A 16,422-nucleotide genomic window follows, 5' to 3' on the forward strand; every position below is an offset into this window, starting at 1 on the left:
TTAAATTGCAAGAGGATTGCATTTTTTGAAGGAATTGGAAGAGGATTTGGTAAAATACACGAGACCAACGCGGGCGGGAGCTGGTTTTGAAAACCGGCCTAATTAATTTAATAAATATTATTGAACATAGTTTGTGCAATTATTTGTAGTTACACTGAATCTTCCAAGAATCAAAGTCGTTGATCTATATCCAATTCTAAACGCGACATCTACTAAGTCGATAAAGGGGAATTGCCGTCCTGTTCCTCATCTCCGTCGATATTTTAATAATTTATTTATAATTACACTTCCTAAACTCAAAATACCCAACATATAAAATTTTTGTATTTGCCTAAATAAGATAATAGGTACATCTATTATTTTAAAGTTTTATCAAAATATAGAATTTAATATGTTCTAAATTATTATTTGGATACGTTCGACACAAAAAAGTTGAACAAAAAGAAACTTTTTTAGAATGACTTATTCTGTCATAGTTGGAAGGCGCAACTGTCACATTTCAGTTCAGCCGAGCGGTCATGGTAAGAATCTTCATACGAATTGAACAAACGAAATCTGATTACGGCTAAGGACACGTGGAAACCTAAACTGTCTCGTTTTTTCGCTGTCATGGTACGAATAAGCATCTCAGTTTTAGGTTGTCAATAGGCTCGCAATAAGAGCTCATGGTAGGCCCTCAGGTCGTCTAACTTAGATTCCATGTCGCGGTACATGTGACTCAGCAGACATTGGTCATCGGTATATTCCAAATCTTCCAAGACGTTGGTCAATCCCCGCTGTATTGTCAATACCACACCCGCGGCGCTTGTTCTGATGTGTGCGATGCATAATCCCGTCGAGAGCAACCAGGAAAAGTAGTGGCGAGAGTAAGCAGTCATTATGGGCTATGATGAATACACGTATTTATAATAATAGTACTCATATTAGTCAAAGTAAAAGAACGTAGATTTTTTTATTTTAGCTTGACCCGTAAAACATTATTTCAGCAACTTAAAAATATTTTTTTTTTTAAATTTCGCAATAACAGGATATATCTAGGCTAGAAGCGAACTTTTGCGCAATGTGACGGACGCGACGCGTGGGAGTTGATATCTCTACCACTCTTCCGTTCGTTACTCGAATGATACTCATACAATCAGACATCAGGCTTCTGTAATAATTATTATAACTTATTATTTTCTATTTATGGGTTTCAGTTATGTACCAGAGACTTAAAACTAAAATGAGAATTGATATACTATAATGTGGCTATAAACCTCATAACGTTTGGAGTTCGCTTCGACACACTGCTCGTGATTTAATTGCATATTATTGTGTATGCCGATAAATCATAGTTTATGCATTTCTATTATCATATTGTCTTTGATAAGCTTAGATAGTTAAATAAGCCACTCCAAAGCCATGAAAAACAACAAAAGAATTATATCGAAGATATATTACACTAAGCCCCGAATAAAAAATAATCCATATATTTGGATTGAGTAGTCAAGCCCAAGAATACCTAACTCCCTAGTACATTCATACAATAAGTACAACGAAGGCTCCCAGTATCCGGCAACACTTCTAGTACTGGCAATAGTAGCGGTCTAAAAATCTCTAGCAGATAAAGAGGTCTTAGGAGTCTATGTATGAACATGCCCAAGAGTGCCCATGTCCTGACTATATAAGTTATGATTATTAGTTGAGCAGCGTTGGCCTAGTGGCTCCAGCGAGCGACTCTCATCCCTGAGGTCGTAGGTTCGATGTGGACATTGGTGCACAGCCGGGGTGCACCAATGGATTTTCTTTCTATGTGCGCATTTAACATTAGCTAGAACGGTGAATAAAAACATCGTGAGGAATCCGGCTTGCCTTAGACCCAAAAAGTCGAGGGCGTGCGTCAGGCACGGAAGGCTGATCACCTACTTGCCTATTCCATTAACAAATGATCATGAAACAGATACAGAAATCTGAGGCTCAGACCTAAAAAAAGGTTGTAGGGCCATTGATTTTTATTATTGTTGTTAGTTGTAAGACCAGGTTCCACTGAAGCGACTGACAGACATTGCGGAGTCAGCGGAATAAGGAGAGTAAAAATTTACAGAAAATAATATTTCTTTACTGTAAGCTATATGCCGAGTGGCTTCAGCGTACGATTTTCACGGCTGAGGGCAAAGGTCCAATCCCCGGTTGTACACCAATGGACTTCCGTCTATGTTCGCATCTAACAATCACTCGTACGTTGAAGGAAAATATGGTAAGGAAATCGCCATAGCAGGGAGTTGATAGAGAAAAGAAAGAAAACGTCGGTGTGTGTCTACTGTTTTGTACAGAAAGCTGATCACCTACTTGCATAGTAGAAAACTCAATCCTCAGCCAAGACTTCAAGGATTGTAGGTAAACTACATGAAATAATTATTGTGCAGAATTACTTATAAACTTTTTTGCATCTTTCACGTATTTCTTTCAAATTAAAAAATATATCTTCAAGCAGAGGATTTGACAGCAAATTTGTCATTTGGAGATTAATTTTCAAAATTAAAAGTTATATCTATGAAAATTTAAAATGTGTGAAAATCTTGACCCAAGTCGGCTGAGATGCGAGCCGTGCCGTACAATAAATTTGGCTAAGCACATAAAACAACCAAAGCCCAACATGCAAGTGTATGAAAAATGTAGCCCTACTCAAAAATTCGATTGTCCCCGCGTGACAGGTTAGTGAAGTGTCCTGGCTTTATCAGCATTATCAGTTACGTGCAGTTTGTACGTTGTTTGTTAGGCCCTTTATCCATAATTAGCGCACCTTCCATAAGATTAGTTTTGGGCCGAAAGGTTTCAGAAGTGATCAAGTATTTGTTCCCGTTGATTAGCTACTGCTATATTAGATATTTCGGTCGTGAAGCAACCCTCCGTGAAGTCCTCCCGGTGAAGACCAATCTCACCCCTCAAAAGGCCCCCGTGGCTAAGGTCTAGAACTCATTATAGGCTAAGCAGTCAGAATAAACTTTGTTAGCGCTAGTCAGGGTATGACGTCATTGTCGTGATTCTAGCTTTAGATTGTAAGTGTCACCGCAGAGTAGACCATCAATTTTGATTTTGGTTGGGACACTGCCTATTTCAAGTACTTTACTTATTCAGATGTTAACAGAGAAAAGCTATTCAACCTGTCTTTGACAGCTTAAGAACGACGAGCGGGAAAGCGAGAATTGTAATATCGTTATAATATATAACGAATATACAGTTGATTTAAAAAAAAGATGTAAATGGTTCCTTTTACTGGGTGGCAACAAAAATTGTATCGGAAAATAACATCCTAAAACATATTTTTCCCTATTTAATTTAGACACAACTTTCTTTTCTGCAGTAAGTTTTATATCGCGTTGCAAATATTAGTTCACAGACTGCATCCTCCTTACTAAGATGCGATGCTCTCCTTCAATGAGTTCGTACGACAGAATGTAAAACATAGTACAGAATTTAGCTCTGTTCGTTTCTGTTGCCCTGGTAACTATTACAAAGCATGTAACAATTGTTACACAATCTCAAAACTCGCAATGAAAAAAAAAGATATTGTTTTTTTCTTTTGTTATTAAGGAAAGGATGACGACAGACTCTTTTTACAAAGACGACCCGTTTTTTTTCTTAGCGACGATTTTCTAAAAAAATAAATAATCTTTATTTATTGTAAATGTTTTTTTCTGTAATAATCAAAATATGTTTAATTAATTAAATAAAATCTTGTCGCATAGAACTTCCTCTGCATCCCACCTGTATAAAAGTTTGCACCAGGGAAGAATATGAAGCGAGAACATGTCCTGGGAAAGTGCAAGTACCGAAAATTGGCCCTGTTTATGCTCATGGAAAATTAATGTATGCGTTAAAAGTAAGTAAAGAGTTCTTTATGTTAGCTTAGTAAGAATAGAATTGGTGGAGGTAATTCGATGTCCACCTCCTATGAATTTCATCATCATTAGTAGTGACTTAACGGAGTATTTGAACTTCTTTTCTAGGCTGGTATCCTGGTAGGGGCAGTGTATTTTACGTATACGCAAGGAGTATGGGGTAACCAACAAGACGTAACAGAGTGCATTAGTCGCTGGCAGGAATACATAAGAAGTATCAACACGAGACGTCCTCCCATCTTTGATATGTGTGGAAATGTTATTGTTAGTCCTTTTACAGTTATTATTTAGTTGAACTTGTCTTTCATTTATTGAACATGCTCCTCACCCACCATATACTCCTAGTAGTTTTGGTTACATCATAAATTCGTGTACGTCAAACGTGTAACTCTCAGCGAATGCCAACATCGAATTTACACGGTGACGAAACGAAAAAGTAAACGTTAAGACTATAAATTTTTTTACCTACTATTTATTTACTTACTAAATAAAGTAAATAAAAAGTTTTTGTTATGAACATATATAATACACGTAATTACAATTTGTAAATAAGTTTTTAATTAATTAATCAAAACGAAAAAATTTTTTTTGCACGAAGTGAGATTATGAAATACGAGTAATTTTTCAGGCAAGACAAACAACTAGTCACTAATAATGAAAGGATTGTTTGTTTTCCATTGCACAACTTTAAACGAACGATGAGAGATTTCGCCACTTTTGTTTTTGCTCTGTAGGAGTTCTGTTATCCTAATACTCAACGTCCTAAGATGACATAACACTTGCTAATCGTATCGTGTATGGGTGGATAATATTCGTAGCGACCACGTTGAATGCCTGTTGACGGCGAATTGAATTTAATCGGTGAATGTCTGTCTCGATCTCGACTCGCCAAGATCACACTTCATGGGCGGGGTTTACTTGTACGATTCGCATGCTGTTGTTATCAATTATTATAATCTCCTAGTAACTGAGAGTAGACTGCATACGCAGTTCGTTCCGTACTCATTCATTTATTTTTTTATCTTTTTTACTTTTTCTTTTGTTCCTTTCCTTGCTATGTCCTCATCGATTTTCGGAAACTGCGTAATTTGGTATTAAATGTTATACCCAAATGAAATAAAAGACAATAATCAATATTTAATAGCATTGTTATCTTATATTGTTTATAATAATTATTGTTTAAAACTTTTAGTTATTCGAGTCGAATTTCTTTACTTGACCGCTTCTTAGAAGGCGTTCCCAATACCTATAAAAATGTTAAAGGATGATTCAATTAAGTAGATCAGTTACTTAGTAAATAGAATCCTGTCCTTGATGCGGGCAGGAAGCAACTTCCTTGATGTTGATAACTGCCTGGTTTAATTGGGTCGTATCATTGACAATGTTCAGGCATTGTGATAACACGATTTGATTCAACCTACCTACCATACATAGTAGACACAAATGACAAATAATATATATATATACCTAATATTATGCTAAATATTTTTTGTTCTAGAGGAAAGAGTCAACGGAAAGCTTATTGGCCCCGGCATATGCAATATACAAATCAATCGTTACTACTTGTTTCTCAGGTACATACAGTTTCGTTTATGATTCCTGAAGTAACCAAACTTTATTTCTAACTGAAACTCGTATAGGATGGTTCTACACGTTCTCACGAAAGGTCACGCATAGTAAAAAAATCGACAATGATTAAAAGATTTGTTAAAAACATATGTTAAGAAAAACACTTTTCGAACGGATTGAGGCTATATATTATTATTATTAAAAACTTATAATTATTTACATAATTTTAATTTTTTTCCCACGTTTCGCGTGCTTTTCAGTGTGCGTGGTCACCGTGACCGTCAGGGGAAAAAATGTAAAATAATAAGTTTATAATAATACATAGCTTCAATCCGTTCAAAAAGTGTTTCTCGTTGTTAACAAAAGACATTACTATGAAAAAAAACATATGCATTAAAAAAATCTAATACACAAATCGACCATAATTTAATGATTTTGTATGTATACGCTTAAGTTTTACTATGGTTATTAAAGACATTTTCGCGATAAAGCAATTTAAGGCGATAATATTTTTCTTACAGGAGTTGTTAAAGTCCCACTTCTAGTTAAATGTGCATACTTGGATTACCTCAAAGCGATTGAGAAAATGAAAGACGAGGAAGCACGAGAACGTCAAATACGAAAAAAGAGTGGATAACATAACAACAGCTAAACGTATGAAATGTTCGTGAAGTACCAAGTCAAAACGTTTTATAACAGAACTATGATGTAATTATGTAAGCAATTAATAAAAGTGTGTATAAAATTGCAAATATCGTTTTAATTAAGTATTAAAAAAATATAAATCCTTTTAGTTCATTTCGATAAGTAAACAAAATAATTAGGAATACATTGATACAACTTGAATTGCGAAAACGAGCAAATATTACAATCTATAAGAAAACAATAATTTTAGAATCTTGGCGACTTTCTTCTATCTGGACTATGCACCTCGTAGAAGACTGTACTTTCTTCAGAAGACCCACCGGCAAGCATATACTCCAAATGTCGGATATAGGAAATTGCTATTCTGAAATATTGATAAGCAAAAGATTTTATGTGCGTGAATCATAAATGACGAGTGCGTTGATACATTACATTATACTTGACAGGAATGAACATTGGTTAAATATAATCAACCAACCGACTACAAAAAACCGAAGAAGAAAAAAAGAATTTGCAGGTATCTTAGAATGAGTTTTATAGTCGTGATTTTTATCTTAATTCTTGGTTGATAAAGGAAAGGAAATTAATTGTAAATGAGCAGTCTTTGATTTGGCCTATTGGCTTCAGCGTGCGACTCTCATTCCTGAGCTCGTAGATTACATCTCCGGCTGTGCACCAATGGACTTTCTTTTTATATGCGCATTAAACATTCGCTCGAACAGTGAAGGAAAACATCGCGAGTAAATCGGTTTGCCTTTGACCAAAAGCAGACGGCGTGTGCACAGGACGCTGATCAACTACTTGCTTATTAGATTGACAAATGATCATAACAGATGCATAAATCCGAGGCCCTAACCTATAAAGGTTGTAACGCCAGTGATTACTAGTCGTAAATGATACCAACATATCACAAAACTTAAGTGTTAAAATAAAATTGAATAGTGTTAGTTAACTACTACCGTAAACTTTCAATTTTCGAGTATTTCTTCTTAGATGGTTTTGACACAGGTAGTTTGGATCGCAGCAAGTCAAAAGCGCGATTCATGTCTCTCATTCGAGTTCGTTCTCTATCGCAAGCTGTCTTCTTATATTCTAAAAGCATAAGTTACTTGATTATAAGAACCAAAGTAAACTATGTACAAGTAGATACTGAATATTGTATTACCCTTTTCAAGTTGTAAGGCTCTCTCTTTCCAATCCATAGTAGAATCCTGCTCATCCATAAACTTTACGTGGTCGTGTGAATCTTGAGAAAATTCTACTGATGATCTAGAGTTGTTGGACTCCTGAATAAGTCTTATATCCTGGTAATCGTCGTGCTCGAAATATCTCGGTTCTATATTTAAAATTACACAACAAGCAATAAGAAATACTGTTATTTATTACTTACGTCCTATTTTGTATATTTACATTATTTATAAGTTCTCTCGACGCAACGAAATATATTTCTGTCGTATTCAGAAAGGTTAAATTTATCCAGTTCAGAAACTGGAAAAAGGAAACTTTTAAATGTTTTTGAGCCCTTTTGATTTCAATGTAAAATGTAACAGATATTGAATTTGTTCTTCATATGTTTTCTCATATCGATTATTTGTATAATTGTATAGTTTTGACAATATAGCACAGAAATATATAACGAGTAACCCTACTTATTATTTATTATACGTCCAGAATCAGAAATAAAACGTTTGTCTAATGTATGTATAATAATTTCACAAAAAGTCTTTACAGCCACATAAAATGTGATAATTTACTTTTACAAATGGATATAGTGACACGTATTATAAAGATTGGCATATGCTACCATTGTAGTTAGACTGTTACTATACACTGAAAATATAACCTCACTTTCTTTGCCTTGAAATAAATATGCAGTTTGGGCAGTTTCAAATAGGGTTTGGGGTATTTCAGTCATATATAGGAATAAAAAATATTAAAAGCGGTTCAATAGTTTAAAAGCCTCAGTTAGCAATCCATTCAAACTTTAGACTGATCCATTATTATTAATCTTTATCAAAAAACGTGCACATTATATTAGTCCCAAATCAAATGTAATTTATATGAAATAACATGTTAATCTCATCTTTGGTTATAGCAAAATTGACACAGACGCGAATTAAGGTATTTAAAGGGACCGGCCGGGCCACAGTTAGTCAATAATGAAATAATTCCTCACTTTGCCTGAATAATATCAGTAGGCGTTTTAATTTCTAAAACTTCGCGTAGCACGTTGAATCAGAAATTAGGTAAGTACTTTTAATTCATACCATCCTGTGATTCATTATCATGTGCCCGAAAATAAGTAATCCTCCGAGGCTCTCCAAAGTTATCCAGAGGATATGATCGGTGATGTATCGTCTTGTCATATTTCTTATGTGAGAACGTTTGCTCCTGCCTCTCGTCAGGCCGGCCAATTTCTATGATAACTCTTTCATCTGTTTTTTCCTCACTGTCTTTGCACGTGTAATTCGCTTTAAGGGGTATCGGGGCCTCGTCATAATTATACATTCTGAGATCACTTAAAACCGTCCACCAGTCACTTGAAGTTGATTAGAACTGTGTCATACACTTTTCTCCTCTATTGTTATGTATATTCGATCAAAGTTGTATTGTGTACACAAGTGTTGTTCGGTTTTTAGTATTTTGTGTCGTTTGTGCCTTTCCTATTGTGTTATGTGTTTGTTTTCATTTTATAATAATGTAGCCCACCCGCGATTTTGGACAAAAATAACTAATGTGTAGTATGTGTGAAGATTAAAAATACAAATCGGATGACAATTATTTGGATAGGTTTAATGAATTTCAAATATCCGAGTGTCTTAATATTTATTTTTTCAAGCTTATTATATTGGTTTACCGTTTATTTTACAAAACGTATTTGTGAAATGAAAAAATCAGTTGTTTGAAAGTAGCTCTTCATCAGCAAAATATAATTCATGTGCTAAGCACAACCTTAAATTACATACAAAATATGGTTTAAAATCAACTTAGAGACAAAGTGCAATTTTAAATTACTCATAAATAAATGTCCCTTTAAATGTTACTCAGAGCCTACAATTAACACCATTTTGTTATTATTCAAGTGAGCATACATACATTAAAAACAAAGTTTCATCAAATCCAAAACAAAATACATGTAAATTTTAAGTATCAAATAATTATTAATAAAAAAATTATAAGACGAAAATAACAAAATTGTATAGTAACTTCGGTGCTTTAGCAAGTTTTCTACTCGGACTATTATAAGCTCATATAACCATAACTTTTTGCAGAGATCAATAATTTAAGCCACTATGGAATATTTACCGCTGAACCAGGAAACGTTTAACGTTTATTGAAAGAAAATATTTTTTTTTTGTAAAAACTCTGTACATTTTAAGAGAGACGCTTTAATAAATAGTTACTGTACATAAATGCATTTAAATAATGCAGTTGATTGAGATCAAACGTCAATCTTGCGTATTTCGAAGAATTTTCTCATGACGTCATCAGTGACTTGAGCGCGTCGCACTTGGTAGTCCTGTATCAGAGGTGTGATCGTTTCTACGGCCAACTTTTTCAATTCTCCAGTAAGTAATTCTCCGGATTCGTATGATTTTTTAATCTGCAATTAAAAATTAAATTTCGTTTGAATAACATGCTCAGTTAAGAGAGCGTTGACGTTAATATGTCACGCTACTTTTGGGACCCCCCCCCTCCATGAACCGCGCCGTAACGTTTCTGTATTTAATAGTAAAACGTTTCGTGACTACCTGATACCTAAAACTTACCATTATGTGGTGTAAAGTACTGGAAAGTGGAAAATAATATTAAGAATAACGCGTTATTCAATCCCCGCACTGCAACGTTTAACACGAGGAACCCCCCCCCCCCATTTCGTTACGTAATACTTGAACGCTCCCTAACTTATTTAAGGCGAGGTTTAAAAAACTAAATTCAAACACAATAATAAATATTATTCAATTAAAGGCTTCAAAATTTTCATTAAGAAAACATTGTTTTTAGCACCAGTTATATATCTCCTTTGTCCTTCCTTCTAAGTTACATCTTCAACCTAACATTGTGTCATCTGGCCGTACAATTGCCACATAAATTCTACAACAAAATTAAATTTTAATATAAACGGCAACCGAACTCGAGGCGTTACGCTCCCTTTAAAAACAAAGCCTTTACAAATGGTACTAACTTCAGCAAGTTTCTCGTCATCTTCAAGGAAGAAGGTTAAGTATTTGTACGAAATATCCACGTCAGTGTTGCCACCCTTTTCCCGATGTTCTTCAACCGTCGCTTGTCCTCCAGAGAATGCGTATTTGTTTATCTGTAATAATAAGTCTCTTAGTAATTATATTATTAAGATATGGTAGACATTTTTACGTTAAGCCATGTATATGTCGCAGCCAAATATCTTAATTATCCTTTCAGTCAACAGCCTAGCCTCTTTACTAAACAGCGCCGTTTAACTAGCGGCTAAATGATGTTCAGCCGTAGGGTTTGTTACAATATTTAACAGTGGTTAATGCTTAGGCCCTACGCACGACCAAGTGACCGAAATAAAAAAGATGAAATATCTGACATAAGAAATCATTTATTTAATATATTTATAATAAAAAAAACACTAATTCTTAGTATCACACTCTTCCATACAAAACATAAAACTTTGGAAAATATCATCAAATTTGTTGTTTGCTGACGCTATATTGATTGTTCGATGTAAGTGGCAGAAATTGGAACTAAATAGAAATCACAAAGATAGGCAAGTAACGTCATTGATCCAAGTCATTTGTTTAGCTATTTGATAAATTAGATTTCGTATAGAACATCATTCAGGTCGCTAGTTGAACAGCCACTTGGCTACGACATATATAAATGTATTAAATGTATGACCTGCAAGTAGTCATATACTACTATATTATTACTTTGAATTATAAAAGTAGGCCTCGGTCTCAATTATTTATATATTTTTATTACTTATATTAACACTTCGTTACACTACAGAAAATAAAAAATTGAACAGAATTAAATCAAAAGGAGGGTAACTGGCTTATCGCTTTCGAGCGATCTCTTCCAGGCAACCACTGTGAGTAAAGAAAAAATTAATAAAAATGTATTAAATTTAATATGTAATTACATAAGATAGGCAAGTAGTGCAAAAATACATGTATTATATATAATAACGTGTTATAGATAATAACAACAACTAGTAATAAATAAAGATTAATAGAGGAAAGTAATAGACAAAGTCTTAATGAATGCAGTAAGGTTTCAGAGGAGACTGCTACCGCAGCTAGTTCTAATTATTTCTGAAATTAATTGAATTAACTTTTGTTAGGAAACTTATATTTCTAACACTAGTAAAAAGCAAAAAAAAACTAATATTTAATATATATATACATAGAATATAGCACAGTTAATAGGTATGAAAACTTAATATCTGCTATTTATAGTTTGTAAATGCTGTTTGTATAATGTTCTTGACAATTTTCCTAAACATATTCCTTAACTAACCTTGTTCTTAATCTGCTTTGGTGTGTCGTTAAGGAAAATTGAAGCATTGGGATCACTAGCTGACATCTTCTGCTGGGCACCTTGCAGTGCTGGAAGAAAGCTTGCATGAAGCAGAGCTGGTTTCGGCAGTTTCAGGCGGGCTGCTACATCCCGAGTCATTCTGAAGTATGGGTCTTGGTCGATTGCACATGGGATAAGACATGGTACCTGTAAGATGCGGTAAGGTATTTCATAAATATGCTGTGAATAGTCATATATATGTCGCAGTCTAATACAATTAAAAAAATATAACTAATCAGTCTTACACTGACTGTTATAAATATTTTTGACATTACTTAAGTCTTTTAGTAGAAATGATATAAAAAAATCCAAATGAAATTGAAATCAATTTGAGCAAAACTAATTAATATAATCTTTTCAGCTAAAAGGTGGTATTTATCCAAAAATTAGGAAGGAATTCATACTTACAACTTTGTTTTCAAATATAAATGGCAGACTAGTCGAGAAGGCTGGTGCTGCTTCTATTGAGGGAAATGTTATTTTACCGATAACATCTGAGTCTCCAAAGCCAAATATACCTTTGACTTGATTAAAAGTGACACACTTTTGCACCCTCAACATATTCTGATAGAATGCCGGACACTGTCTGTAAAAAAACTATAATTTATGTATGTGTGATATATTTTTACCATACACAAATAATGTGCAAAAGCATCAGCCTGATATTGTTACTGAATGTTCTAATAACACTTATTATGAAAATCTATTTAATTTACTTATTGCCTAATACTTTACACATAGATTTAGTTTTAATCATAAATATTATGTATGCAAGTACTCAAGGACATATTATTGAAGGTTATTAAATTTTAATTTGTTAGCAACAAATCATATTTTATAATTATACTACATATAATTTATTTATTTATTTATTTATTTACACTTCGTTACACTACAAAATAAAAATAAAAATTAACATAATTAAATCAAAAGGAGGGCAACTGGCGGCCTTATCGCTTACGAGCGATCTCTTCCAGGCAACCACTGTGAGTAAAGAAAAAAATAAATGTATTAAATAAGATAGGCAAGTAGTGCAAAATACATGTAATACACAGTTATTAAACAAAACTAAACAGGAATAAAATATTAAAGATACATTAAAGAGTAAAAAGACACATAAATCACGATAATTTAAGATAAGTCTCACGTCAGTTAGTAGTTAGTAAGAAAGTTCGGGATACGATGTGGACAGGTAATGTTTGTACAGAAGAAATTTAAAGGAAGATAAAGAAGGAGCTAAGCGAATAGGGACGGGAAGTGAATTCCATAGCCTAACTGCGGAGACCTTAAAGGAATCGCCAAGAAAGGAGGAGTTATGAGATGGGATTTCAAGGGTATAATTTTCGGAAGAGCGTAAGCTATAGTTATGGGCTCCCAAAAAATTGAAATCATTTTTGAGATAGGAAGGAGTTTTAGGGTTGAACAGGATGGAATATAGGAGATGAAGAACATGAGCATCGCGTCGCTGACGAATTGGCAACCAGCCTAGCCGCTTACGGAACGCAGAGATATGATCGTACTTTCTTAGACCGAATATAAATCTGATACAGAAATTTTGGAGACGATCCAGTCTATTTAGCAATTCCTCGTTAAGATCGGAGGAGCAGGAATCGGCGTAGTCCAGTAAAGGCAGGAGGAGAGATTGCGCCAGTGAGGTTTTGGTACTAAAGGGAAGAAAATTACTAAGACGTCGAAGGATACTGGAGGCACCGTATAATTTTCGGCTAACTTCTTTAACATGCTGCTCCCAGGATAAATTTTGATCAAATAAAACCCCCAAATTTTTTACTGTACGGCTAAAATTTAAAATTACACCATCGATATGGATAGGGGATATCCTGGCCCAATCAATTCTCGTCGTGAAATAGGGGCTGCCAATAATTAATACCTTACTCTTTTTGGGATTGATTAGAAGACCAAATTTTTTACTCCAGTCAACTATCTTTGCCAGCTCATTGTTGGTAGATTGTATGGCTTGCGGGAGATCATCGAGACTTGATTGTACGTAGATTTGAAGATCGTCAGCGTATAAATGAAAATTAGTTGAAAGTCGGAAAGTTAAGGAGTTAATATATATAGCAAAAAGAAGAGGAGAAAGTACGCCACCTTGCGGAACGCCAGATTCAATCAAACTCCACTGAGATATGCAATCGCTTGTCTTAATACACTGGCGGCGCCCATTAAGATAGTTAGAGAACCAGTTAACAGCATGAGAAGAAATATTAATAGATCTAAGCAACCCCATTAGAATTTTAAAATTAATAGTATTAAAAGCGTTGCTGAAATCTAGCAGTGTGAGAATTGTGAGTTGTTTGTGGTCCATGCCTTCGCGAATATCATCGGCTACTCTGACCAGAGCAGTAGTAGTGCTATGTCCAGGTCGAAACCCAGACTGAAGTGGATTCAGTATGGAATTTTTGTTTAGGAAATTATTTAATTGCTCATGTATGAGGCGTTCAAGTATCTTGGATAGAAATGGCAGAATCGAGATGGGTCGAAAATCTGAAAAAGTACTAGGATTAGCCTTTTTGGGGATAGGGATGATAAGTCCATCCTTCCAGCAAGAAGGAAATTCACCTATAGAAATGGAAAAATTAAAAATATGTGTGATTACAGGAAGTATAAGAGAGAGAATAGGTATGATCATAGCACGACTAATCAGGTCAGAACCAACAGCGTTGGAATGAATAGAAGAAATACTCGATTCAACTTTCTGACTAGAGAATTCATCGAAAGAGAAAGATGGAAAACTAGGACGAGGGAGAGATGATATATACTCAAGTGTTAAGTCCAGATCGATATTACTTGAAGTGGAGTGAGAGGTAAAATGGGCGTTTAGGCTGTTTACGTCGATATCGGGAGTCATGGCAGTACGTGGTGGCTTACCGATACCCAGAGATTTTAAAAATTTCCATATTTTTGAGGGATCCCCATTAGACACTGAGTCGTGAATGTGTCGTCTCTGCGCATCGCGACAACGCGTGTTGCAACGGTTGCGCAAGGTTTTGTAAAATACATGTTTATAATCATTTTAGGATATATATGTTTATGCAAATCCTAAGAATCTTTTTACGACTATTTTAATTTTACTAAAGTACTGAGTAAAATAGTGTGAAAATGTAATTTTAATTTTTGAAACTAAGTTATGGTTATAAATCAAGAACAGGTGTTTTTTTAATAGTTACCAAAACATACCCAATAAAGTCTAGATCATTAAAAATAAATGTATTAGATGGATTAAAGCCAACTGCAATAATATCCTTAGCATTGTTAAAGGCCATTTGTCTTGCATCTTCAATTTTGATATCCTTCCACATAACCTTTTCATCATCAGTAAGCTGAATTATCAATGGAACATGAAACACATCTTGTAACCACCTAAAAGCAAAATGTTTTTTATAACTACAGCTAACATAAGATACTTTTACGGATAACTTAGTCATCTCAGGACCTAATAATGTATCTTCAGATATCAAATTAATCTGAACAAAAACCTTATTCGCATGTTAACTTTTATGTAACTTTTTTAATTTCATATATTTTTATATTTCCAGTGTTTATAAATATCATATATTGAATGGACTCACTTGGTAAATATAAATGGTATTAAATGACCAATATGCATACTTTCAGAAGATGGGCCTCTCCCCGTATACAAATAAAATTTCTTGCCTGCTTCATGAAGATTTAAAATAATATGGAAATCTCTGTGTGAAAAGAATATACCACGTCTTAAAAAGTGATGAGCTGAAACATTTGATAATGTGATAAAAATAATGATTAGAAATTAAGGAAGGAAATAGAAATTATATATTTTTTAAAGTATACTGACCTTTTTGTCCAGTCACTTTTTCAAACCGTTGAATAAGTTCTTCATCTATCTTCTGACTACCAAATCTTTCTGGAAAGTATAGAAAAAAAACTAAGGAATATTTTTTTTTGTTTGTATATGAATTTAAATTGTATATAATGTAAATACACAGAATATTAGATATTTCAATAGAGATTCAGTTTGTGACAAACATATTTATTTCAATTCTCTTCTAATAATAAAATAAATTAATACAAAAGTACACAATTTTAAATCTGCCAATTTAGGTTCAAATTAATATATAAAAACAGAACAATTAATCCAGAGTTGAACAAAATAAGAAGAATCATACTTATAAGTTTGTCATAGTCAATTCCTGTTTGGGACTTTCCAGCTACATTCCATGGGTCTACGAAATCATCATCCTCATTAACAGATACATTATTAAGTTGCTCCTCCAACTCAGCCATGACTAACCTAAAAAAGGATGCATGATATTTGATATACAATGCAATGAACATGCTTATGCCTTAATGATTATTAATATAATAATAACATGCAACTACAGACAATACAAACGCATTACCTAACACATAACTTTAATATAACTGTAAATATATAATAATTTGTTCTCTCTTTCGTCAAAAACATTTGCCATAATCGGAGACATAAAAAATAAATATTTTATAAGAATGTGACGCCTATCATACCTTATCGTTACTTACGTTTTTTACTTTAGAAATTATATACTACCGTATTATAAATTTAATTTAAAGCTTGTGGTAAACCGTAAAACAAATATTGATGTGATCACTGATCAGTGATGATATCTATTATCTATTCAATTGTCAAGTGATTACTGAATAGTGACGATTGTTGACGTTAGCATTTACGCTAATGTTAGCTGTCAGATACGAATCAAACGTTATGTCAGTTGATGTAACTTCAAAG

At 33.8% G+C, this 16,422-nt stretch overlaps 3 protein-coding genes across 5 annotated transcripts; 1 reads left to right on the forward strand and 2 right to left on the reverse strand.

The window, feature by feature from the left end:
* The first annotated feature begins 2,490 nt into the window (after positions 1 to 2,490).
* LOC123716251 lies at positions 2,491 to 6,197 on the forward strand. The gene is made up of 5 exons (XM_045671898.1): positions 2,491 to 2,693; positions 3,729 to 3,862; positions 3,990 to 4,145; positions 5,380 to 5,455; positions 5,972 to 6,197. Exons 1-5 carry the CDS (start codon positions 2,546 to 2,548, stop codon positions 6,085 to 6,087), a joined length of 630 nt encoding a protein of 209 aa, XP_045527854.1. The 5' UTR covers positions 2,491 to 2,545; the 3' UTR covers positions 6,088 to 6,197.
* A 24-nt stretch (positions 6,198 to 6,221) lies between these two features.
* LOC123716250 (transcription factor 15) lies at positions 6,222 to 8,635 on the reverse strand. The gene is made up of 4 exons (XM_045671897.1): positions 8,363 to 8,635; positions 7,261 to 7,431; positions 7,055 to 7,187; positions 6,222 to 6,459 (listed from the first exon to the last, which is right to left on the reverse strand). Exons 1-4 carry the CDS (start codon positions 8,601 to 8,603, stop codon positions 6,342 to 6,344), a joined length of 663 nt encoding a protein of 220 aa, XP_045527853.1. The 5' UTR covers positions 8,604 to 8,635; the 3' UTR covers positions 6,222 to 6,341.
* A 277-nt stretch (positions 8,636 to 8,912) lies between these two features.
* On the reverse strand, positions 8,913 to 16,324 carry LOC123716379 (tryptophan--tRNA ligase, cytoplasmic). Of its 3 annotated transcripts, none has more exons than XM_045672092.1 (9): positions 16,197 to 16,324; positions 15,824 to 15,948; positions 15,493 to 15,561; positions 15,248 to 15,407; positions 14,856 to 15,038; positions 12,069 to 12,246; positions 11,601 to 11,807; positions 10,282 to 10,413; positions 8,913 to 9,699 (listed from the first exon to the last, which is right to left on the reverse strand). In XM_045672092.1, exons 2-9 carry the CDS (start codon positions 15,939 to 15,941, stop codon positions 9,538 to 9,540), a joined length of 1,209 nt encoding a protein of 402 aa, XP_045528048.1. In that variant the 5' UTR covers positions 15,942 to 15,948; positions 16,197 to 16,324; the 3' UTR covers positions 8,913 to 9,537. The 3 variants fall into 3 exon arrangements, with proteins under 3 accessions (XP_045528048.1, XP_045528049.1, XP_045528047.1); XM_045672093.1 differs by having other exon boundaries at positions 16,182 to 16,318; XM_045672091.1 differs by lacking the exon at positions 16,197 to 16,324 and adding an exon at positions 16,058 to 16,128.
* Between the last annotated feature and the right edge of the window lie 98 nt (positions 16,325 to 16,422).

The sequence above is a fragment of the Pieris brassicae genome, chromosome 11 (genome assembly GCF_905147105.1).
Source record: "Pieris brassicae chromosome 11, ilPieBrab1.1, whole genome shotgun sequence".
In the NCBI taxonomy this organism is placed as follows: Eukaryota; Metazoa; Arthropoda; class Insecta; order Lepidoptera; family Pieridae; genus Pieris; species Pieris brassicae.